Source organism: Engystomops pustulosus, chromosome 2 (genome assembly GCF_040894005.1).
Source record: "Engystomops pustulosus chromosome 2, aEngPut4.maternal, whole genome shotgun sequence".
NCBI classification, from domain to species: domain Eukaryota; kingdom Metazoa; phylum Chordata; class Amphibia; order Anura; family Leptodactylidae; genus Engystomops; species Engystomops pustulosus.
The window spans coordinates 118,275,729-118,300,149 of record NC_092412.1 but is presented as its reverse complement, the minus strand read 5'-3'; the positions used below and the strand labels follow the sequence as shown (position 1 = coordinate 118,300,149).

Sequence of the window (24,421 nt, the reverse complement as noted above, 5' to 3'; positions counted from 1 at the left end):
CATTGTCTGCCTGGTACTACAAGAAGATTGAGGAGGTGTGAACAGGGCTGGATTTCAGGTGAGCTCCTGCTTGGGGCCCTGCAATTCTTTCAGTTAAGGGAGACCATAGGGGACTGCTGCAATGATCATCCAAATTCCTCCTCCTTCAATGATTTGGTATTCTCAGGATTGGACCTGAAAACAACTAAACAGTCTTCCTTCAGTAATTGCGTCCATGCCATCCGAAAACTATCAAAAGGCGGCGGGTGCATCACCCCTAAGTATCAAAATCTTGCTGCCTGCTACAGCATAACTCTCAGGATGTTTTTAAAGCCCCCCCCCCCCCCAGCCATATATGAAATATTTTATAACCCCTATAATACTACTTCTACTTTTGGGCCATGCCATAACTAAACTATCTGTATAATTATTAACATGGCTTATATGTGTTTTTATGCTGAAGGGGTACACTGCCGTGTAAATACTGGAAAGCAATGTAATCATTACAATGCTATAACTGCTTATTGTGTCTCTGGATTTAAGATGTTGTAATACATGGGTGGTGCGTGGTAGGAGATATAAATAGGTTGTTTTAAACTCTGTTCCTCTTAGACTACACAGAAAGCTAGCATCTAAAACCACATGTAAGGTTACCAAAAAATTATGCATGGAATTACTGCTCAGAAGAATTCTTTGGTATATATATATATATAAGGGAGCACTGAAATGACACATCCTAGATCTGAAAGAATGAAATATTCTCATTTGCCCTGTACAAATAATGTGCTGACTACGAAATCACAAAAAAGTCATCAATGGAAATCAAATTTATTAACCAATAGAGGCCTGGATTTGGAGTCACCCACAAAGTTAAAGTGGAAAAACACACTACAGGCTGGTCCATCTTTGATGTAATGTCCGTAAAACAAAACAAAGCTAACTCCACTTTCTCCACGGAGAAACAGGAGGAGCACCGCCAGAGCCCAGCAAAAAATTACCTCCAGCAGGCTATAAATGTGCATGTGTCTGCACAAATGGTTAAAAACCAACTCCATGAGGATGAGGGACTAACATTCACAGATGGGGTTGTAATCACAGCCCAACACCATGAAGGGTATTTGCCAGAGAACACCAGGATTGGCTAATTTGCCACTCGCGCCCTGTTCTCTTCACAGATGAAAGCAGGTTAACACTGAACACATGTGACGGAGTCTGGAAACACTGTGGATCATTCAGCATCATTCAGTAAGACCGGTTTGGCAGTGGGTCAGTAATGGTATGGGGTGGCATTTCTTTGGAGGGCCGCACAGCCCTCCATGTGCTCGCCAGAGGTAGCCTGACTTCCATTAGGTATGGAGATGAGTTCCTTAGACTCCTTGTGACCATATGTTGGTGCCGTTGGTCCTGGCTTACTCCTAATGCAGCACAATGCTAGATCTCATGTGGCTGGAGCGTGTCAGCAGTTACTGCAAGATGAGGGCATTGAAGCAATGGACTGGCACTCTGGTTCCCCAGACCTGAATCTGATTGAGCACATCTGAGACATCATGTCTCGCTCCATCCACTAATGTCATGTAGCACTGCAAACTGTCCAGTAGTTGTCGGATGCTTTAATCCAGGTATGGGAGGAGACCCCTCAGGAGACCATGCATGCTGAGGCATTGTAGGGAGGTCATACAGGCACATGGAGGCCACAAACAATACTGAACCTCATTTTGTATTATGGACATTACATCAAGTTTGGATCAGCCTGTTATGTGTTTTTCCTGTAAAGTGTTTTGGTTGCTGATTTACAGGAGAGACAGAACTTATATAACACAAATTACAACTGTTATAAGAAAAAGTCAGTCTGAAGCCACAAACTCAAACCAAACTTTTGGCTCGCGATTGGACTTTCCTTCATGAGTCCCCCTCCCAGAGCCTCTTCTTGATGTACTTGCTAATATTAACCTGAAGGAATTTCTCATTAATCATTGTGTAATCCATTGTCAATTATTAATGTTCATATTTCTGCAATGTGTTATATGATTCATAGGAGCCATAAAACATAGAATTTGCACTTAAAGTTATTTGTTATAACTATATATCTTTGTATGTTGAGAAAACTATAGTTTATGTGCGTATGTATTCTTCCACGCTAAATTATGTAGTATTCTGGTATTCAATACCTCTATTAGTCACTGTAATGAATGCTAATGTGCAGACCTTTGGGTTTAAAGTCATAGGGAAAGGTTTCAGTACAGTAATGACTCTTGTTTGACCCCCATTAACAGACAAGGCTCTCAGCAGCGTATACAGCTGGATCATATGTGCATAGAGGAGATGTGGATATTCACAGCTGTAGATTGCATCTCCACATATATCAATAATGCCTCTTTGTCCAAATCAGTGTCATGCTGCTTTTCATCTTTATGGCATGGAAACTTCTACTGTATGGACAAACTATGAGTTACAGCAACCACGGATCACAAGATGAAGTGTCTACCCCAAGCAAAAATATTATGTCTAGCTAACTCCATTAAATAAATAGTTATTAAAGTGCAGGTGCATTCACACTATGGGAAGGAATGTAAAGCAGTGTATGCTTTTCCATAGCACTGTGTGAATGGGAGAGGCAGTGAAGGGTTTCCCTCAATATCAGGGCCCCATGCAATTGCATCTATTGGGTTATAGGCAACACTAACACTAGATAAATGTTCCAGGAAATACTGAAGAAACATTAAGAACCCATACATGGGAATATGAGGAAAAAATGTGCCATGTGGTCCTGCGGAAGATAACCCATTTCTTCTTACTGGACTTTGAAATGAGTTTTCCATTCTTGATAATTATCAGAAAAGGTTTAACAGGAAATGGATCTTGCACTTTCGTGTCGTGAATGATACATCATCCTCAGACTCAGACATTACCATAGCAGCAGATTAAAATTTTAAAGGAAGAAATGTGTCATCTGAATGCTACTTGCCAGAGCATCCTTCAAGGCAACTAGCATGTTGACGTGTTCCTGTCAAATGGATTTATAGCAAGAATGAATATAGATTTTGATAATTATCCTTATTGTCCATATGGCAGGCTTGTTATTTTAAAGACTTCCACAGTGTGAAATAGATGTATAATAGAATAGAATAGCATCACTACTCCATACATACAGAGGATGCAGAGGATACTGTAATGCATGCAGAGAATGCTGTAATACATACAGAGGATACTGTAATGCATATAGAGGATGCTGTTATGCATTCAGAGGATGCTAATTATATTGTAATACATACAGCAGTTGCTGTAATGCATACAGAGGATGCTGTAATATGTACAGAGGATGCTATAAGGCATACACAGGAGGCTGTAATGCATGCAGATGATGCAGAAGATAGTGTTATGCATACAGAGGTTGCTGTAATGCACACAGAGGATGCAGGGGATACTGTAATGCATACAGATGATGCAGGGGATGCTATAATACATGCAGAGGATGCTGTAATGCACACAGAGGATGCAGAGAATACTGAAATGCCTACAGAGGATACTATTATGCATGCAGAGGATGCAGAGGATACTTAAATGCATACAGAGGATGCAGAGGATGATGTAATGCATACAAAGGATGAAGAGAACACAGCAATGCATACAGAGGATGCTGTACTCTGTACAGTGAATTTAGGATGCTGTAATGCATACCGAGGATGCTGTAACATGTAGAGAGGATGCAGGGGATACTGCAATGTATATAGAGGATTCCGTTACGCATACACAGGATGCTGAAATGCATTCAGAGGATACTGTTATGCATACAGAGTATACTGTAATGCATACAGAGGATGTAGAGAATACTGAAATGCATACAGAGGATGCAGAGGATGATATAATGCATATAAAGGATGAAGAGAATACAGTATTGCATACAGAGGATGCTGTACTTTGTACAGTGAATGTAGGATGCTGCAATGCATACAGATGATGATGTAATATGTACAGAGGATGCAGAGGATGCTGTAATACATACAGAGGATGCTGTAATGCATATATAGGATGCTGTTATGCATTCGGAGGATGCAGAGGATACTGTAATGTATACAGAGGATGCTGTAATGCATAAAGAGGATGTTGTAATACATACATAGAATGCTGGGAAATACGCTTAGTGGAGCATCAATGGCTATATGGCTTACACACCTGCAAGGCGGCCTTAATTAGCAAACTCTCCCTAAGGAGAATTCTCACTCCCTGAAGAGGATGCTGTTGTGCATACAGAGGATGCCGTAATACATACATATTGCCACGGGTGGCCAAATTACTGAAAAATATGTCCTTCTTTAAGAGGGAGTAATGCTGTTTTTGAATCGAGAACATTGCAATTTTTGTCATGTTAATAAACAGTATTGATAGATACTGAAGAATTTAAGTTCTATTTAATTTTTTCCCCCTAAGTATTCTGCATCTGACATCAGATGGAATCAGGCATAACCAGTGGATTATTCTTTATCATACAGTGAAATATCTTGGTCACGTTTTTTTTAAGCAAGTTAAAGAAAGACAAGCACAGAGAGATCGTCCCACAACTAACATTTCCATGGGCAAATTACTATGTGTTAAAGATCTACAAACAAACCAGCAATCACTAAGGAATCTAAATTACCAGGAGAGAGAAAGGAAACCACAAAGTTATTCTTAAGCGAAAAAAGTCCATCTTCAATTACGGCATCTTTTTAAGTTGTCACTGTATATATTTTGGTGGCTTTTCTGTGTAAAGCACCAGTACATTTCTGTGTAATAGCCACTCAAGTGCCAATACTGCAAATGAAACATATTCCTAATCAATAGTTTAGCCGCATAAAGCCTTGCACAGTAATTATACTATAAACAGGAGAAACTGTTCATGTAGCACAATAATTCCTCCAGTACATTAGCAATGGGCCACATTTATTAAAGTTTGCGTCAGTTTTCTGTTTTCTGACTTTTCACTACAAAGAACATGCAAACTGTTTGCACATGTACTTATAAATGTGCACCAAAAGGAGCGTGTTAGTGCTTAGTCGGACTGTGCACCACATATATGCAGCATGAACAAAGTGTACCGAAAAAAAATGGTGCACACCTCCAGAGCAGTGCAGGGTGCACTAGATTCATGAAGAACATGCACCACAATTCCTGAATCAGATGCACCCTGCACACTTCCCAGGCTAACTGCACATAGTTTGAAATGTTTTTGATAAATGTGGGTCTATGAGGGGGATTTAACAGTAAGGCACATTTACTAAGGGCTGTGGGCCAGTTTCCTGTTGGAGTTTGCATATTCATTCTAGTGCAAACTGCTTGCACAGGTATTTAAGAAGTGTCTGTGACCCTTTTGTAGCGCAGCTGCACTAGTCATGATGTGATACAAATTTCTGCACTGAAGGTGGCGTTCCAGTGCTCAGTTGGACTGTGCACCAGATTTAACATGTAAACTCCGACAGAACTGTTTTGCACGCCCCATGTTAAAGGTGCACCAAGGTGCATTCTGTTGGAGTTGTGCAGAGGGCGCCAGATTCATGAAGAACGTGCACCAGAAATCCTGAATCTGCCGCACTCTGCACTATACACAGGCAAACTGCACATACAGACGGCACTGTTCTTAGTAAATGTGCTCCAATGCGTCTCAGGTTCCGTCAGTCTATAGCCTGAAAACCCTAGTCATCTGCTGTGCCAGATTTATCCCTGTGATGATGAGTTCTGGTGCGTGTAAGACTATCGGTTCCTACTTTAGACCTACTTCCCTTTCACACGAGGTCATGCTCCCTTTCCGAAGATCACGTCCCTTTAGTCGGAAAAGTGAGAAAAGGTCTAAAAGCCTTGATAAATGTGGTGAAAGGCATTTTAGTGAGTGTTTTTGGTGCAAAACCACCAGAATTGTGCCCCCCTCCCTATGCGTTACACCCATGTGGACTTCCTTGGAGATAGCTGAGGTTATAATCATGCAGAATTTCTTCTGAGCTTCCTTGTTCTTATTTTCTTCATATTTATGAAGATAAATAGTTTGATAGCTGTAAAGTAGAAAAGTTGTGTGTTCTAGATTAATATTAATGAAGAGTTACCCATAGAATATATAATCAATCTCAGATTAGTTGGGGTCCAACATCCAGCAACCCCACAGACCAGCTGTTTACATCAACTGATACAAAGAGAACAGGAAGTAAGCAGCTCCATTCTCAGCTTAGTGGTCAAAAATGGGTTTTGCAGATCAGCTCTCATTCATTCAAATTAGAACACAGTTGCCGATGCGCCTGCACCAGTTTTTTTGTTTGTCTTTGCACATTATTTTCAGTGTAAACTGTTTGCACATGTATTTCTACGATTTCTGTGACACATTTGTGTTGCAGCTGCACTATACCCGAATCGGCACAAAATTCTGAACTGAAAGGGTGCACAGTCGGACCGTGCGCCATATTTATCATGCAGCGCCTGACAGAAATGTTTTGCACACTCTATCTTAAAGGTGCACTCCCGGAGCAGTACAGGCTGTGTCAAAATTCATGAATCTGGTGCACACATCAAAGTTTGCACTGTTTATGATAAATCTGGGCCAGTGTCTAGAGCTGTCTCCTTTTCCATCCTGACTATCAGTTGTGGGGGTGCTGGGTGTGCCTTACTCTATATAAATGGATAGGAGTTGACAAATAAAAGATAGTAAGTTCCAAGGCGTTTTTCAGACAACAATTATCCATATTGCAACGACAGCAGGCAACTATTTATACATGTATTCATGTATAAAGAGAACCCTATGGTCTTCAAAATGGACTAAGGTAGTGTATATTCTGTGTTGGTGTGCACTACACCAGTATAGGTCCATATGCACGTTGTACAGCTCATTGGCTGTGCACACTCACACTGGCAGCAATTCAGATAATGCTGTATGAAAATTACAGATCCTATAGGATCTATTAGAATGCACTGATATTTACTGGACTCATAAAAGCTTTGTTATGTTCAATGATGCTGCTTACAGACAACTACAAGGATATATAGAAGCAAAGAATGTATAATGGGGACAGTAGGAAGCCATCCGAGCAAGCAACTAGAATGAATCAATACTGAACAGAGAGAAAGTTTACATTACAGACATAGATCTCCTGACCAGCAGTTTTCTTTTCTTTTTTTTTTTCTTTCTTCAAAGCTCGGTAGTTTAAATTTCCAGAAAGGAAATTGTTCATTTTTTTCATCTTTTATATGAACAGTAATCTGAAGCTGAAAGTTAACCAGACTACAATATTGTGATTGTACCAGATTTCCATTGACTAGCGCTCCAGGGATCTGCAAAGGATACGTTTGCACACTTCATCAAAAGCTTGGAAGCAGTGTTCATCTATATTATTACATTATTTCCTAATGCCTCAAGGCACATATAGTCTTATGTTAAACATGGGAAGGGTGGGAAAAAGATAAACAAAAGGACGTGCCTGAGGTCAAGGGAAGAATTTGAGTCTCCAGAGTTTGATGAAAAGACCAAGTCTGACACCATCTTAGATAAATCATCACGTCTATTTGTTACCAGACAAATTAAAGGAGATGTGTGAAGCTCAGGATATGGTAACATTGTTACTTTATCATCTGAATAGAAACAGTTCCTTAATAAACAAAAACATGTCTGGAGAAATAAATGATTAACTCTCTTGGAAGTATTAAATGCAGCCACACTTTAACATGTTGAGTAAACTGGTATGGGGAAGTATGGTACATTCGGAAACAACGCAAAGAGGAAAGTGAAAGTTACAAAGGAAACTGCATGGTTAATGCCGTCTTGTGCAAAGGGGAACACAGAGCCAAGGAGAACGAACAATATATAATGAGGGGCTTGAAGGATTTTAACATGGCCCATACTTTCTTCCCAAATTAGGAAACAGGTTAAATACCTCTGTACATTGTAGATGGTCAGCTGTTCAGCCATTGCTTGGCTGGCATTCATCTAATGTAGCAGGAAATCGGATTCATACCTTATAAAACAGTATCATTTACTGAATCTTCTTTGTACCCTTATGCAGGGTCTGGCCTTATAATAGATTTTTTTATGGTCCCATTTTCCTAAAAATTATGTCTTAAAGCATGCTAATGTGCTGCACTTGAACTTGCAGAACATTACCATATTTTTCAAACATCATTTTTAGTAATATTACACCATAAAATTATTACAAGGCCAGATCCTGCATCAGGGTGCAAATAGGATTCTGTCAGGGGCGCTACATTATAAGGTATGAACAGATGGTAGATTTACTTTAACACAGACCTGTAGACATTTCACGTTGTGTCATCTAGTGCCCTGGAAAGCTTTGGGGTACAAAACTGCTACAGATGACCACCCATACTGAAAGTGATAGCAAATTCAATGTGGCGGCTAAATGTCCACTGATGGAGCTGTAATTTATGAAATTATATTTTAATGTACAATACTGACCGGACATACATCTCATCCAAACTTTGTCTGCTGTGTAAAAATTTAACTTCACAGATTATCATACCAGTTTTATGGACCTCTATACACTTGGTACAACCAAGATGGCAGAGTGTAATTGGAATTTATAAAGTCAAAGATCCTGAATGTTTCTGGTACCATCTTTGGACTGCGCCATCTTATATGGCAATACAGCTCTGCATAAGAAGTATAGTGGATACTGTTATTTAGTTGCACTATTTAGTGGTTATCAAAAAGTGAACACAGGTTTCCTTATTGTACTTAATAACTACAGACAGAAAATAACAAGTCAACTGGTAGAAAGATTTGTGTAAATCTCATGATGCATAAACTGAAAGCGTTAAGTTAGAACATTTATACTTATAAAAACCTGGAAAGTGCAGGGTTAATTCTTTTTCCACCATGGCACTGAAGTTCAAAGAAATATAAGTGTAAAAAAACATTTCCGTTTCTATTTGTCATATGTCTGCAATTATCCATACAGCTCTAGAAAAGCAAAGGAGATGGACAAGTCAGGCTGCAGAGCCACTATAAAACATCCCACATCTCAGCGCCTTTTAAAGCTGTCTAAAAATATTTTCACTACTCCTCCCTCCAATTAAAAAGATGAATTAGGACAGCTACTTGTAGATTTTCCAGTTTCTCATGAATTTTAATACATTGCAAGCATTGGTTCACTGGCACACAGTTCTCTATGGTACAGGGCATACTTTAAAGTAGTAGATTTAAGTTGATCGGGTTAACAATTGACTCAATTCTGCTTCATGTAGATTGATATGTTTTTTTATAGGTTCCATTCTGTACAAAAGTTACACTTTATATTTGATATATAAAACACCATGTCCTCATTTAGAGACTTTGCAATCCCTCCTATAGCATGCTGGTGATGATAATGATGATAATTACGTCAAATCTAAGAATGATTTCCAAAGAAGGAAAGTTTTCCTGGTTCTTTCTGCCAGGATTTGTTCTATCGCCTTACTACAATGCTACTTTTCTGTGCTTACCAGCTGTATGAAATCCTATTACAGTAATCCCCAACGAATGGCTGTGATTTAATGGGATAGATGGCTACACTATGAAACCATTCATGTACCATCCAAGCAGCTATAGAGCTTAGATAAGGACACCATTGCACATATATTGGGTATATTGGCTGTAATTAACATGATAATGTCCTTATCAGCATTATAGAATGTGAAAAAGGATCTCCAGACAGTGGTATAAGCAGAACAGGGCCACATTTATTAGACGTAAAGTAGGCAGCGGAATGTATGCAGCAAAAATGTAAAGGTTGTGTATGTTGTAAATGCAATTGGTTCTGATAAACTAAACTGTTGTTAGACCAGACTGTGTAGTATAATGTTGAATGGTCAGTCTGGCTACGCTTCGGACTGTCTAATCTAATTTACACTTTCTTTTTTTACCCTAAGCTTATACCAGAACATTTTCCCTTTCCTTCATGCGGGTTGTACAAATATCTAAAGAATGCTTGAAACGCAAAACTTCACTAGACAGTTTTACTGGATTAGCCTTTTTCTATACTATAATATCACTACACAAGTGAATGCATTATGTGGCATATTTTTTTAAGTTTTCATGTGAATGAAAGGTGTGTAATGTTTAGTGTTTGTGGAGAAGCTACCTACAGCAGATCTGATTTGTTTTCATCTGAAAGAGACATGTGGTTACCACATTATGAGATTCTTCACACCACAAGTGCTCCATTGTAAAAGGAAGCAGAGATTGAAGGAAATTTCACAGTAAGGAACAGTTTTACATGTAAGGATTCCATGCATCTCAACCAATAAATATGCAAATGGATAACCAGATGAGATGATTGTGAATAAATAGCATATTTTTCTTTATTGTTCAGCTGTACACCGCATTTTTTCTTGGAAACCTGACGAAGACTTAGGTTGTAAGCTGAACAGTAAAAAAAAATGTTAATTCACAATCATCTCATTTAGTGATTCTTTGAGAGTAGGGCCTGTAGAGTCAGGTCCGAAACCCTTGGGTTAATTTCCAGATTTCCTTTGTTCACAGTTGCTGATAGTGAAAAATGCATCATGGCTGATCTCTAGGTAAGCAGCCTCTACCTGTCTCCATGGTTTTTTACACATATCGCAACTCAATAAGTTGATTCATTTGCTATGTCACTTACTATGCATTTAAATGTTCTTAAAACACTACACTAGGATTTTGTGCTCTTTTATGTTCCCTCTTGTCCCAGCGTTCTCTCCACACTCCTCACCCTCTAATTCTCAATAAATATGAAAGCTAATAAACCCTTTATCAATGCAATATAAAGACAGTCATCCTCAGCTTATAATGGCTCATGAAGCTCAAGCTCCACAGAGGCGTGAAATTCACAAGGGTTCAAAAATGTGGGACACTGAAGGTGTGCAATGGTCCATTCCGCCCTAGTTAGATTTGCTAGCATAACAATACCTGACTAAATTTACATTAATAACATTTTCCAGGAGAAGAAATAGGGATATACTGTACAAATATAACGTTACATAGAATTTAAGACATACCATTTAATGGTAACTACAAAAATGCGGTATTAAAATGACAAAATGAAGTCTGGTGTGGTCTAACTGGGTACATATTATGTGGTACATCCCTGCTGTCGAGTTTCAGTGGGGCACATGTATCTTAAAGGAAATCTACCATTTGCTTTTATGCGTTATGAACCAAACATACATTGAGAATGCTGTAGCTACACTGATGCAGAAACATATCTTGTTTCATCCCTGAACTGAGTGGTTTTGCTGAAAAAAAATATCATAAAATTGTGAAAATGAGGATCTGCTGCTCCTGTGGCCATCCTCACCAGATTTATGCATTGCTTCAGCCTAAGCTGAGAATACGTCATCACTGTGTTATACCTGACAGGCAGAAGTAATCAATCGCTGCCACATCCCCCAGCTGCTGTGTATGAGTCATCCAGCTCAGGTTAATTAGTCCTGTCTGGACAGTTCAGGAAGCTCTTGTGTATGTGGAAGTAATGTGTTTATTTACGACAGCCAGGGCACCCAGCTAATCCAAGGTCCTGAATTTTATAATTGTTTTTTGAGAAAAACCACTCTGATCAGGAATCAAACAAAATATGTTTCTGCATCAGTGTCACTACAGCATTCTCAAGGTATGTTTGGTTCACAATGCAAAAAACCTTCTATTTTTGTTTGGCTTTTCTGTATCTTGTTTAAGATTTGAAGTAAATTGTATTAATAATTTTGTTTAAAAAAGTTTCAGAAGTATTCGCGACTTTTTAAAAAAATCTCGAATTGGGTTATAAGAAGAAGAAGTCTACATTCGGCAAATAAAGTCACAAATAAAGAAGAAAAAGCCAAGCCAGAGAATAGGTACATATGTCCCCATGACTCTACTAGTATGGAGTCATTTTCTTTTTGCCATGCGTGGTAATGCCAGTGATATAGAAGAATGAGTGAGATATTTTCAGAGCTATATACAATATTACTGTGAAAAAGCGACAGAAACACCCCATTCATTCTAGACGACCGTCACCACTTGTTTTCGAGTGAAATGAAGAGCCACAATGAATGAAAACAGAGCTCTCACTATACGATGGTCTGATAGTAGTCACTGTATTCTTGTGATTGCATTATCATGGCGATCCTGGGATTTTGTTTAATCTTTTCCTCTAACAATAGCCATCTTATTAGCAGACTGGGAAGACTTTATGAAGTACAAGAACACTGGCAAAGTGCATTACAGCTGCAATTATAGGGGCAAAGCCTTTTGATCAGAGAAAACGTTGCCATTAGAGACCATAGTAGTTTATTCATTAGGCACGAACAGTGTCTATGGACAATATCTTCAGTTCCACAGATAATATTAAATACATGTCCATGATATAAATCCTATCTGTTCAATACAGACGGAGCAGGAATCTTTATTATCTAGTATCCAACTGTTGTCTATTCTTAAAGGGAATTTTTGTTTTGACACCTAATCTTGTTTTGCTCAACATAACTAAATGAACTACAGTTTTTTTTTTGTTTTCTGCATGTCTTATATAGATTTATTTCCTCTTTATCCTGGTCATCCTTCCTCAGCTCCAGTAACAACATTTTGTGATATATGCTTTACAGCAGCTTCATATATATCAGCAACAAGAATCTGAAGCTGACTCATTGAGGTCAATGGAGAGTTTTATATAGTCATTAGTAGAGGCAATGATGGTGTTATCTTCTACTGTAATGCTGTCTGTCTTGAGTGTTTACCACTACCCATACATTTCAAACAGAATTGTCAAGCCTAGTGGTCAAGGTGAGAATTGCAGGATATCGTCCTAATAAATATAGTTTACTAAATTCATAATTAATATGCAACACCTTCCTTTAAAGCATTTTGTAAAGGGCTAAATCAGATTGTGTGCTTCTCTTCTACAAACACAGAAATGAAAAATAAATTGTGGGTAATTTATGCAACTCTGACTTTCTTATACATTCATGTGAACCTGGTTATATTTGAAATTGCTATAGTTATATTTTAAGTTTTATCATTAGCGAGAGATTAAGCTCCAACATGTACACCTCCACTTTCTTTTACATTCAAACCAATTTCCATATTCTGTAGCACTGCACAGAGACTGCCTTCATAAAGCACCCATACTGTTCATATAACTATAAGTTTAATGAAAACTTTGTCACCTCTGAAAAAGACCATATACAATTTTTCTTATTAAATAGCTTCTTACTGATGCATAGATTCTTACTGATGCAAGGGCAGGACTCCTAAGATCATGCAACATAATAAAGATGAGTTTGGATAACATTTGCACCAGGAGTAGGAGATCCCATATAGGTAAAAAGATACATAAATACACATCTCATTCAAGAAGCAATGTGTCTTCCATTATGTTTCAACCACCATACATGGTGTATGATCAGAGCTACATTCCACTATACCCATACGCTGCATCCTGATTTCAAACTGAACCCCAAAGTAGTACTTGAAATGAGCTATTCTAATCAAAGACACATTTTCTGGTGCTGAACTCAGTCTGAACTAAATTAGAATGGGAGATCTCTAAGGAACATGTTGTGTGTTACTTGGCTCAGCAGTCAATACATACGACATATCAATGGCATTGATCACTATAAACACTGCCTGAAAATAATAGCTGCTTTCCTACATTAAGTATTCAGTTTTACTACCCTTTAGCTCAACCCAATTTATATCAATGACTCGCTCACACAATCCTCATACTGAGCCAACAATCCATATTGAAAAAGATTTCTGCTTTTAAAACAAGCCCCAGATGTGTACAAACTTGGCTTGTTCTACGGTGGAGAGAAATAGCCTAAAACAGATGAAAGAAAGTATGCTGCAATTTTTAGTGTCTTAGAATGTTCAGTATTCAACTACTTAACAATGCACGTTATCCTATTTTCTTTAAGAGTCATCATTTATGACTGCAATTTGGCAGCAGGCAAAACCAGACATATTACAGAGATAGTGTGGGAACCATAAGCGGATTCATATGGTCCATATTACAGGCCAAAAAAAATGGAATCCTATTGTGCTAACAGCAATACAGGTGATAATGGAGCTATAACATATTACTGCGTATTACTACATAATGTTTCCACCATCAACAGATATGTAAAGGAAATCTATCATCAAAATTAAGAATGATAAGCCAGAGCCTCTACGTGCTGTAGCTCCACAATCTGTTACACTGTGCTGGAGCACTTCCCCCTCCCACTGCATGAGATTACAACAGGCAGAGGGAGAAATTACACAGGAAACAAGGGGGAGGGGGAGACTGGCTTTTGAAGAATGCAGCATCAGGTGAAGCAGCAGCACGGAAGGGCTCTGGTAACGCCCCCCCCCCCCCCCCAAGAGCCCTTCTTACTCATTAGTTTATTTTGGAAGGAAGAAGGCCATGGATAACAAATCAAAAAGTACCACAGTCACAGTAAGTGGATTTATGAGTAAGGGCCTTACTTAATTGTGATGGCAAATTTCCATTAACTAAATTTGTCCACACTTTACAGTTGGTTATAGTGGTATTTATGAATGTACTGGTGCCTAATAAATATGACAACACGCAAGGTCCCCTTGATGATGATGAAAATCAACCACTTTCGGAAAACATAAGATGAAAATGACAAAATGTGACTAAGAATTTTTTGTCCTTCCTAGAAAACATCAGTGAAGGAACATTCCCAGGAAAATCACTGTCCTTTGCCCATTGTCAGTAAACTTGCATGGTCATATTGGATGTCTTTAAAGGTAAATATGTATTAAAATACCGGTACATCAGTAGAACAATTGTTCATCTGATAATTTGTTTAAAGGTTATCCAACCATCAACCTACGTCTATACTAAGTATACTTCTATACTAAGAGAGTGCACTGGACCATTTGACCATCCCGGTGGGTCCCCAAAATGCTCTTTTCTATATAAATGAGCAGATTTCGCCCAGAAGATATGCTTATGATGGAGGCCATATGTATAGTTTACAGGTGAAAGAAATGTTGGAAGGTCATAAAATCAAAGGCGTCAATTCATTCCTCACTAATATCTGAAAATCCCAAAACTTGTGATTATAAGTGATGATAATAACCTGATCTAACCTGAATACATAGCATGCCTCAGTAAATATACATGACTGTCGTTCCCTTAAGCTAATTGTGTCTCTGTTCTAAGTAGACAGAAATGAACCGTCTTAAATATGTCATATAGTCACATTTTTTCCAGTTTCATTTGCTCTTTGCAAACCTTGTATACAAGAAGCTAGCCAAGTTAATCACAACTTTCTAAACTTCTTTCTTTTTTTCAAATACAGAATATCTTAAAATTATGAAATCACAAAGACATGAAACTGCAATTTGACAATAATGTTAAATTAAAGAAAAGTAAAAAAACAAAAACAGAGGACGGCGCATTGGGTGATATCATCAGGCACAATAATTATAGCCTTTAGTGATACGGAGGAGCTCACCTAGTAGCCTCTTGGTTAAATGTGTATCACCATAACAGCGTAGTATGAAATGCCAATCCAAGCAAATGGATCCAAAGTAGAGGTACCTTGCAGCTCCCAGGTTCCAAAAACGCCAGTCACCTTAAAGGGACTGCTAATTTCAAGTAGCAAAAGACGACGAAAAAAGTAGGGCACAGACTGCCGGCATTTGAGGAAGGGTCCTAGAGAACCAAAATGCGGCATAAGGACTTTAAATATATGCCATTTGTGTCATTTATGTCTTTTGTGACTAAATTCACTATTAAACTTTGGAGTTGAATCAGAATTCCTGGTGTTGGTATTACATACTTGTGGTAATAGTGGCCCAATAGTACCATACTTTCTTCAGCCTTCTTTTGCTATTTGACAATTATATTGTCATGTTTATGATGACAAGTCAGACTAATTTAAAGTAAAATTAGTCTTAATTTATATACTAAAGAAATATTAGTCTACTGTAAGTAACATCTTCTGCCTTACTACAAGTGTCACTAACTTTTGGCACCCCATAATGATTGAAGACATTGTAATCAGATAACTTGGTGTTAATGAGATTATTGTGTACACCTCCTGGCTGGCTGACACTTTGTCACAGGCAAGCACACAAGGGTGGACATGCCACCGGCCTGCTGATATGGAATGCTGTCCTGCCTGTTACTGAATGTACACTTTCTAACCTAATCGCTGCTAGTCACTACAGACACGGGGTGTTTACACAAGTTTATGCCCATCAACGTTTAAGCAGAGGAGTGCAATATAATGTGCCAGAAGACTCCTGCAATTACTAAAAATGAAATAGAATTACTTCTCTACTCATTTGGGTCTTAGCACAAGCTCACAAGGGATCATAGAAAATATAGGCAGGAGTGTTACAGGTGATTATTACATTCCTAATGCATTCCAAGCACACTTGAAAGAAGACATTCCTTTCCTGTGAAGACATCCCATCCTACCTGCTTATGTACTAATGTATAGAGACGCTTCTACCTATTTTACATGACTATCATTCATTGGAAATGACATGCTTTGTTATAATATTAGAAAATGTGGCAATACTCTTCAACTGGGGCAGCAATTAGCAAATCAGCCAGTATGTTGGCATGAAATTCAGAATAACTTTCACATACCTGTGGTTAATGGAAAAGAAATAGATATGCTGCGATAAAATGTGACCAAAACAAATGCTGAATTATTGTTTTATGCCAAAAGTTTATTTCTTTGTCCCTTCACATTCAGTGTTAAGAATTTTAGGTGGCTTGAGAACAATGGCAGATTGTCTGCTATTTGGGTATTCGACAAATACGAGTTCTTATAGGATTACAGGCAGTCCCAGGTTATGTACGAGGTTCTAAAGGTTTGAACTTAAAGGGAACCTGTCTTCAGGAAGATGATTTTTACATGATGACAGGCTCCGATAGCCTCTGGCATGTTGATTTAAAAAATGCCTTTGTGGTGCATCTGAATAATTCCAGTGCATTTTTCTTTAACACTACCTGGTTCCCTGCCAGCAGTGTGTAGTGAGTCCAGGGGGTAAGGGGCAGTTTATATGGCATAAGTAGTCTTCTACTCAATTTCTCCTCCCCTCATCTTCACTCATCGCCCTCCCCTTCTCTCAGCCTCTACCCCGCTCCCTCTCCCCGATTACGTCAGCTCACTGCCACTAAGAAATTCTCATTTGAACTGCCCCACTTTCCCCCTAAACTCACTACACTGCTGACAGGGAGTCAGGTAATGTTAAAGAAACAATTAAAAAGCACTGGAATTATTCAGATGGACGACAAAAGCATTTCTGAAATCAACATGCCTTTGGAACGTGAGGTTATTGGAACTGGTCACCAGCTAAAATTGACCTTTTTGCTGACAGGTTTCCTTTAAGTTGAATTTGTATTTAAGTCAGAACAGTGTTAGGCCTCTTTCACACAGACATGCTCTGGAGAAGCAAAGGGATAAGCGCTGATCACCCCTCCTCTCTCCATAGAGCATGATCTTTTTCCTGTGCATGGTACGGTGACTGCAGAGCTATGCGAGATTGCCGTCTATGGGGACATTTTGTGATCGAATATATGCCCCCCTAATCAGTGTGAAAGGGAAGGGGGCCCAAGTCCAGGAAAAGTATTTTTTTCAACCCTGTGACAACAGGATTTTAGGTGTCATGGGAACAAAGATTCTCAATAATGCTTGACTGCAAGTACTGATGATATGTTGACGAATGCTGTCTGGGGCTAAAAATCTGTAAATTACCAGCATCCAGAGAACGTCAACAGAGGCCAAAGTGGGCAGAGAGGTCTGTATGTGGGGTTGTCTGTAAGTTGAGTGTTCTTAGATTGGGGACTGCCTGTAGTTCAGTAATTAGTTTAAGCAATCAATATCAGATTAGTGGGGCTACACAGCGCAGCACACAAGAGCCCCCAGCAGCATTTTTATGGATGGTTCCAGATACATATCTGATATGAAGGTTTTGATGACAGAGCCTAGTATAGGTTATCATACATACTGTACACTCAGACAGACGACATCTGTAAAGAGCAAAACATATGTATGGCAGTAGACGGATTACGCTAAATGCCTCTCAGCATGCACTAAACCTGCGGTGCTGGATACACACTCTTTAGTAGTATGCAAAGTACTCACATAAACACCTATCCCAATGCAATAGTAAATACACACATGACACTATTGAAGAGCAACACATAACTGAATTTAGACTACATTCATAGGTAAATGCCCTAAGGCAGTGATGGCTAACCTATGGCACTGGTGCCAAAGGTGGCACTCAGAGCCCTTTCTGTGGGCACCCAGGCCATCACCAGAGATGACTCCAGGTATCTTCCTGCAGTCCCAGACAGCCTAGGACTTGCTGTGCACAGAGCTATTTTAAAGTGACAGCTCTACCTGGGACTATTTTCTGCTATATTGGTGTCCTCGGAGCACTGGTATCAACGAAAACTGTGACAGAGAAGGGAGCATAAATCACAAATTAAATTTCTGTGTTGGCACTTTGCGATAAATAAGCGGGTCTTTGTTGTAGTTTGGGCACTCGGTCTCTAAAAGGTTTGCCATCACTGCCCTAAGGGAAAGGGGTCAAATGAATGACTTTACAAAAATAATACTTTGTTTCTATGGCAACAATAAACATGATTTTTAACGATACTGCTGAATATATGATTGCCTAGTGTCTTTTTTGGAAAGGCTTCTAAAGTACAATACAATACTAATCTATTACATTTATACAGCAATAAGCAAAAATGAGGTGTAAATTCTGGCTATGGACTACTGACCCAATTTGCCCACACAACAGATACATTCTACTATTAATGTAGATTTGGCTGTATTAGTATATAGCTGTATTAGTGTATGTCTTTTTTTGGGCAATGTTTAGCTTCACAATTTTAAGCTATATATGCGAACATTAAAGGTAATACTATACTATACTCCAGGACAACAATGATGCAGGTGCTGGATGCTGCATGTTACAGTGCACAGTGCTATCAGCCAATATTGGCAATCCTTCGCTAAAATCCATTATATATTCAAAGACATTTAGCAGTAGAATATTTTTCCTTTAATCAGCAGATTCTGGGCCATTAATATAATATGTTCTTTAAAGAATGATAGAATAGGAGGTGACTCTAATGGGATTTACACTAAGCACAAGTACTACAATATCCAACAAAGCAGATTGAAACTCCAGCAAAATCCTAGATGACCAGATGATTAGTTTTCTTTAAAAATACCTCAAGTATATGTGTGCTGTGGTCCTTATGAGCAAAAAAAAATGGATTAATGTAGAACCAGGTTTGATGGTGGACTACCAAGAGCAGAATATTCAGCAAAAATGTGTGTTATTCAGCTTAATAAAAAACTGATCACCTAACATGATATTAAATCAATGGGTGGCCGACTCCCAGCACACCAGTCATAGATCACCTGCTTGAAGGGTATTAGAATTGATTACCATCAATCTAATATTGATGACCTATTCTAAGGATAACTAATCGATTTTAAGGTTGAACGACCCTTAAGATTTGTTGCTTATTTAACTCACTCTTTTACACCTAGTTGGAGAGAACCATCAATGTGTAAGTTAATATGATTCAGACAAGACATTTGGTCATGTGAACTCTTGGACTTGTTGCCTATATTTCACTGTGCAGTGCAAACAGAAAATGTCCAGCTATAAGAAATGCTTACATACACTGTCACAGGGCTCAAAGAGGAAAAAACACGATATGAATCCCCATTATTTGCTGCATAGCTCGATAAACTACACTCACCGGCCACTTTATTAGGTACACCTGTCCAACTGCTCGTTAACACTTAATTTCTAATCAGCCAATCACATGGCGGCAACTCAGTGCATTTAGGCATGTAGACATGGTCAAGACAATCTCCTGCAGTTCAAACCGAGCATCAGTATGGGGAAGAAGTGATTTGAGTGCCTTTGAACGTGGCATGGTTGTTGGTGCCAGAAGGGCTGGTCTGAGTATTTCAGAAACTGCTGATCTACTGGGATTTTCACGCACAACCATCTCTAGGGTTTACAGAGAATGGCCCGAAAAAGAAAAAACATCCAGTGAGCGGCAGTTCTGTGGGCGGAAATGCCTTGTTGATGCCAGAGGTCAGAGGAGAATGGGCAGACTGGTTTGAGCTGATAGAAAGGCAACAGTGACTCAAATCGCCACCCGTTACAACCAAGGTAGGCAGAAGAGCATCTCTGAACGCACAGTACGTCGAACTTTGAGGCAGATGGGCTACAGCAGCAGAAGACCACACCGGGTGCCACTCCATTCAGCTAAGAACAGGAAACTGAGGCTACAATTTGCACAAGCTCATCGAAATTGGACAGTAGAAGATTGGAAAAACATTGCCTGGTCTAATGAGTCTCGATTTATGCTGCGACATTCGGATGGTAGGGTCAGAATTTGGCGTCAACAACATGAAAGCATGGATCCATCCTGCCTTGTATCAATGGTTCAGGCTGGTGGTGGTGGTGTCATGGTGTGGGGAATATTTTCTTGGCACTCTTTGGGCCCCTTGGTACCAATTGAGCAACCTAAGTATTGTTGCTGACCATGTCCATCCCTTTATGACCACAATGTACCCAACATCTGATGGCTACTTTCAGCAAGATAATGAGCCATGTCATAAAGCTGGAATCATCTCAGACTGGTTTCTTGAACATGACAATGAGTTCACTGTACTCAAATGGCCTCCACAGTCACCAGATCTCAATCCAATAGAGCATCTTTGGGATGTGGTGGAACGGGAGATTCGCATCATGGATGTGCAGCCGACAAATCTGCGGCAACTGTGTGATGCCATCATGTCAATATGGACCAAAATCTCTGAGGAATGCTTCCAGCACCTTGTTGAATCTATGCCACGAAGAATTGAGGCAGTTCTGAAGGCAAAAGGGGGTCCAACCCGTTACTAGCATGGTGTACCTAATAAAGTGGCCGGTGAGTGTATGTCTTGTTGGCAAATTTAGCAGTTAGATTACACCAACCAAGTCCACAAAGAGCTCCACCTAACTGGTTCTTGTGACAGGTATAGAAATAATAGCATAAGAAAATGAGTTAAAGTACTTCCACATGAAACTCTGAGTGCTATGTTCTTCAGGAGTGCTGCTTCTGTGGATTTATATAGACTTTGCAGTCAGGTCTGTTTTGCACCCAATCTTAAGACTAGATCCTTTCTTCACAGGGCTGCCCCATTTTTTGCTTTCTGCTCCGCAGTCACTTTTGATTTTGCGCCACTAAATTGTTGCCAATTAAAATCCACCAATCTTATCCATACACATACACTGCAAAAAAAAATCTGCAGCTGATTTTAAATCTTATGGATATCAATATATGCTTTTGATTTTCACCAGCAATTTTACCTTTTGCAGTAGTGTAATAAATTATGCTTGCAAAATTGGCAGCAATATCAATAAAAACTATAGTGGAGGCTATGTCAGCGTGAATTTCAGGAAGACGAACCATGGACTTTTCATAGCATATCATCTCAGAATATTTGTCCAATATGGATATAAACTTGGAGGCCAGGTACACATGGGGACAAAATGACTTCAACTTCAATGAGTGATGTGGGTTTTGCCTACGCACTGGGTTTGCAGCAGCAACTTGCAAGGAACATCTGCATGAAATTCTGCAGCCTTTAGTGTTTCTGGCCTAAGAAAGGTTTTTCCAATAAGCACAACTAGCTTGTTTCAAGAAACAAAGAGAAATTGAATTTGAGGTTAAAGGTTAATATATATATATATATATATATATATATATATATATATATATATATATTACAAGCAGGAGGAAGCTAAGAAACGCAATCTATTATGATATTATGATCCCCTTTCTAACATTACAGAAGCAAAGTAATCACCCTAGAAGCTGCAGTGATTGTGATGGAATGACTTGTCAATAAGAACAATACTAGCAGCTCTATACAAGCTATTACAACTGCAAAAATAATAGAGCTGACAGTAGCGGCAATACTGAGAGGAGAAAACAAACATCAACAGAGCAGTGGGGTTTTTTTAGTTTATGAGTCTAAATCTGAAGAATGAAATCAATGTCTATTCATTTAGAAATCTCACCTACAATAGGTTTTAAAAATAAATGTACACTCTATGCCTTAAAATACATGATCAATAAGATAACAATACACATTGGTGCCTATTGATTGAATTCCAATCCAATAATGACTAGGGACGGAGCACATGTTCCCACTTGAATATGAGAAAAAAGAAAAAAGCAAAGGATCACCCCTATAAGGAATATCATCTACAGTACATAATTTATATTGCAGAACAGCTAAATCAAGAACACATGGAACCTGGACAACAAAACCTGCTATTACTGTACATCTCTGTTCTCTTATCTCACACCCATATCCCATTGGGAAGGGGAAAGATTTTATTAAGTGTTTACATAAGGTTGGATTGTTATAGGCACTCCAGGTTCTGCATATGGTTACCCCTGAAGATTGTAGTCACCCTATGTAACGTATGCCCACACAGGGCTGATTTACTGTGGATTCAGCAGAATCACTGAAGTTTTGCTGTAGATTGAACCCTATGCATCCCAGTGTGTCGAATCTGTAATAATAATCCATGAAATACATTTTCACACTGTAGATGTAAAAAGCACACCTTAGGGCAACATACGCTGCAGACTGTTTCTGAAGCATGTGGATGATAGTGTAAAATCGTATACCGGTATTTTTCTGGGAAAATCCACAATGTATCCACTATATGGTAACATACTAGACTAATAATGTTTGTAAGATTCCTAACCTGCTGTGACTATTGTAAATTAATAGAGCGTAATAAGGACTTTTACACCTAAAATCTACAACTGGATAATATCTGCAATTGTCTGATCTATTATCACCCAGATATCATCTATGCACCTTATTCTGCTCTTCCTGAATCACAAATTAATCTGAAAGGACCAGAAAGCATCAACCAATCCAGTTTGGTCCTTAAGATGCTGATGAATACATTGTAGCCATATTGCCACATTTGGTGGCCTTTAGTCTAGAAACAAGCTTCAATGCCTAGTTCCACTGGAACTGCAATGCTGCAAAACTCTATCTTCATTATTAGATAACACTAATGATATGGTGTATCTAAGGTTTACAGGACAACACGAACCAAGATCATGAAGCATCCCCAATTCAGTGTCATAATCTGCAAAATGTATTTATCTGAGCTACAGTAAATGATTATTGTAACATATATCCACCACAGATCTGTAAAGTGGGAGCAGGTATTTGACCTTGAAGCTTCCCAATTGTTGAACGTGCTTCATCCAAACAATGCCAGTGACCTCAGATTATAGTGTCTTGTCATAGTGCAGGATATAAGCCCTATAGAGGAGTTTGGAGACATCAACTCTACCATCACTTTTTATACATCCAGTTCTAGCAGTTGTTATGTTTCATCAAACATTAAGTAGTAGAAATAATAGAAAGCAGTGTGAGTCCCAAAATACCATATATATATATATATATATATATATATATATATATATATATATATATATATTGCGCTTATAGAGGATAAGATGGGATGTATGGATTGTATGAGCTAAAGAAAGGAATGATGGCTCATAATGCATATATATAGGTGGCAGCACACCTCCATAGCGTCTCTTACCTGCTACAGTGTACCTGTCCAGGTAGTTGAGCACGTTGCCCACGCTGAGAATGCCCGCTGCTGCCACCCTGGCACGCCTCATGTTGAGGGGCTTCTCCGGGAGGCTGCCTTTACTGCTGGGGCTCTCCATCTCTGGGGACTTCATATCCAGAACAGTGGTGATGGGGTTCATCCTCCCAGAGAGGGTCTCCACACCCCCGTCCCCGGCTCCTGGTATACAGTCCTGGCTACTGCCACCCGTGCCCGCTCCATCACTCTCCAGGCACATCATGAGCTGCTGCCCGGAGCTCCGCCAGTGATTCCGGGCAGCTGGATGAAAGAGAGTCACGGTGCCGGCTCCTCGTCAATGAATGAGACAAAGCGTTAGTGAGTGTGAGTAGTCCTGCGGGCTTCAGCCTTGCATCCCCGGTGAGTGGCCGCCGTGTGTGACACTTGACAGCTCAGCCTGGAGCGTCCTCCCCTCTACTGCAGAGGTGTGTGGCAGTGTGTACGGGCGGGGGACGGCCACTCCTGGCTCCGCCCTCTCTACCAAGGTTCGGAATAAGCCGACACCTGATTCTTATAGTGCGTCGGTCTAGCGGTATATTCCTTGTGGTGGGCACAGCGCCACCTCCCGGTTACCCTACTGACTGTACAATACAATACATGAGGAGCTGACGTGACCTCTCTGTTATTGATGCTCTACATTAGCGCTTCATCTATTCAGAGAGCCAGCCCTAGAGAATGAATCGTCTCATCTCATGAAAGGTTAATATATTGTGCATCAATGGTACAGGCTGCATCTTAAGATACACAATAGTAACCTAATTGTGAATGTATAAACATAAATATTTCTAT

At 39.3% G+C, this 24,421-nt stretch overlaps 1 protein-coding gene across 4 annotated transcripts in view; it reads right to left on the bottom strand.

Annotated features, from left to right (window-relative positions):
- The window catches only part of SPNS2 (SPNS lysolipid transporter 2, sphingosine-1-phosphate), an 89,417-nt gene extending 65,315 nt beyond the window's left edge, over window positions 1–24,102 (bottom strand). For 3 of the 4 annotated variants that reach the window (XR_011853176.1, XM_072136148.1, XM_072136149.1), the window contains exon 1: window positions 23,585–24,102. Coding sequence is in view for 3 of the 4 variants with exons in the window: in XM_072136148.1 (XP_071992249.1) it covers window positions 23,585–23,855 (271 nt within the window). In the remaining variant the exon portion in view is untranslated. The remainder of the gene's footprint in view (window positions 1–23,584) is intronic. The other variant, XM_072136150.1, reaches the window with a different exon arrangement.
- Window positions 24,103–24,421: the final 319 nt, after the last annotated feature.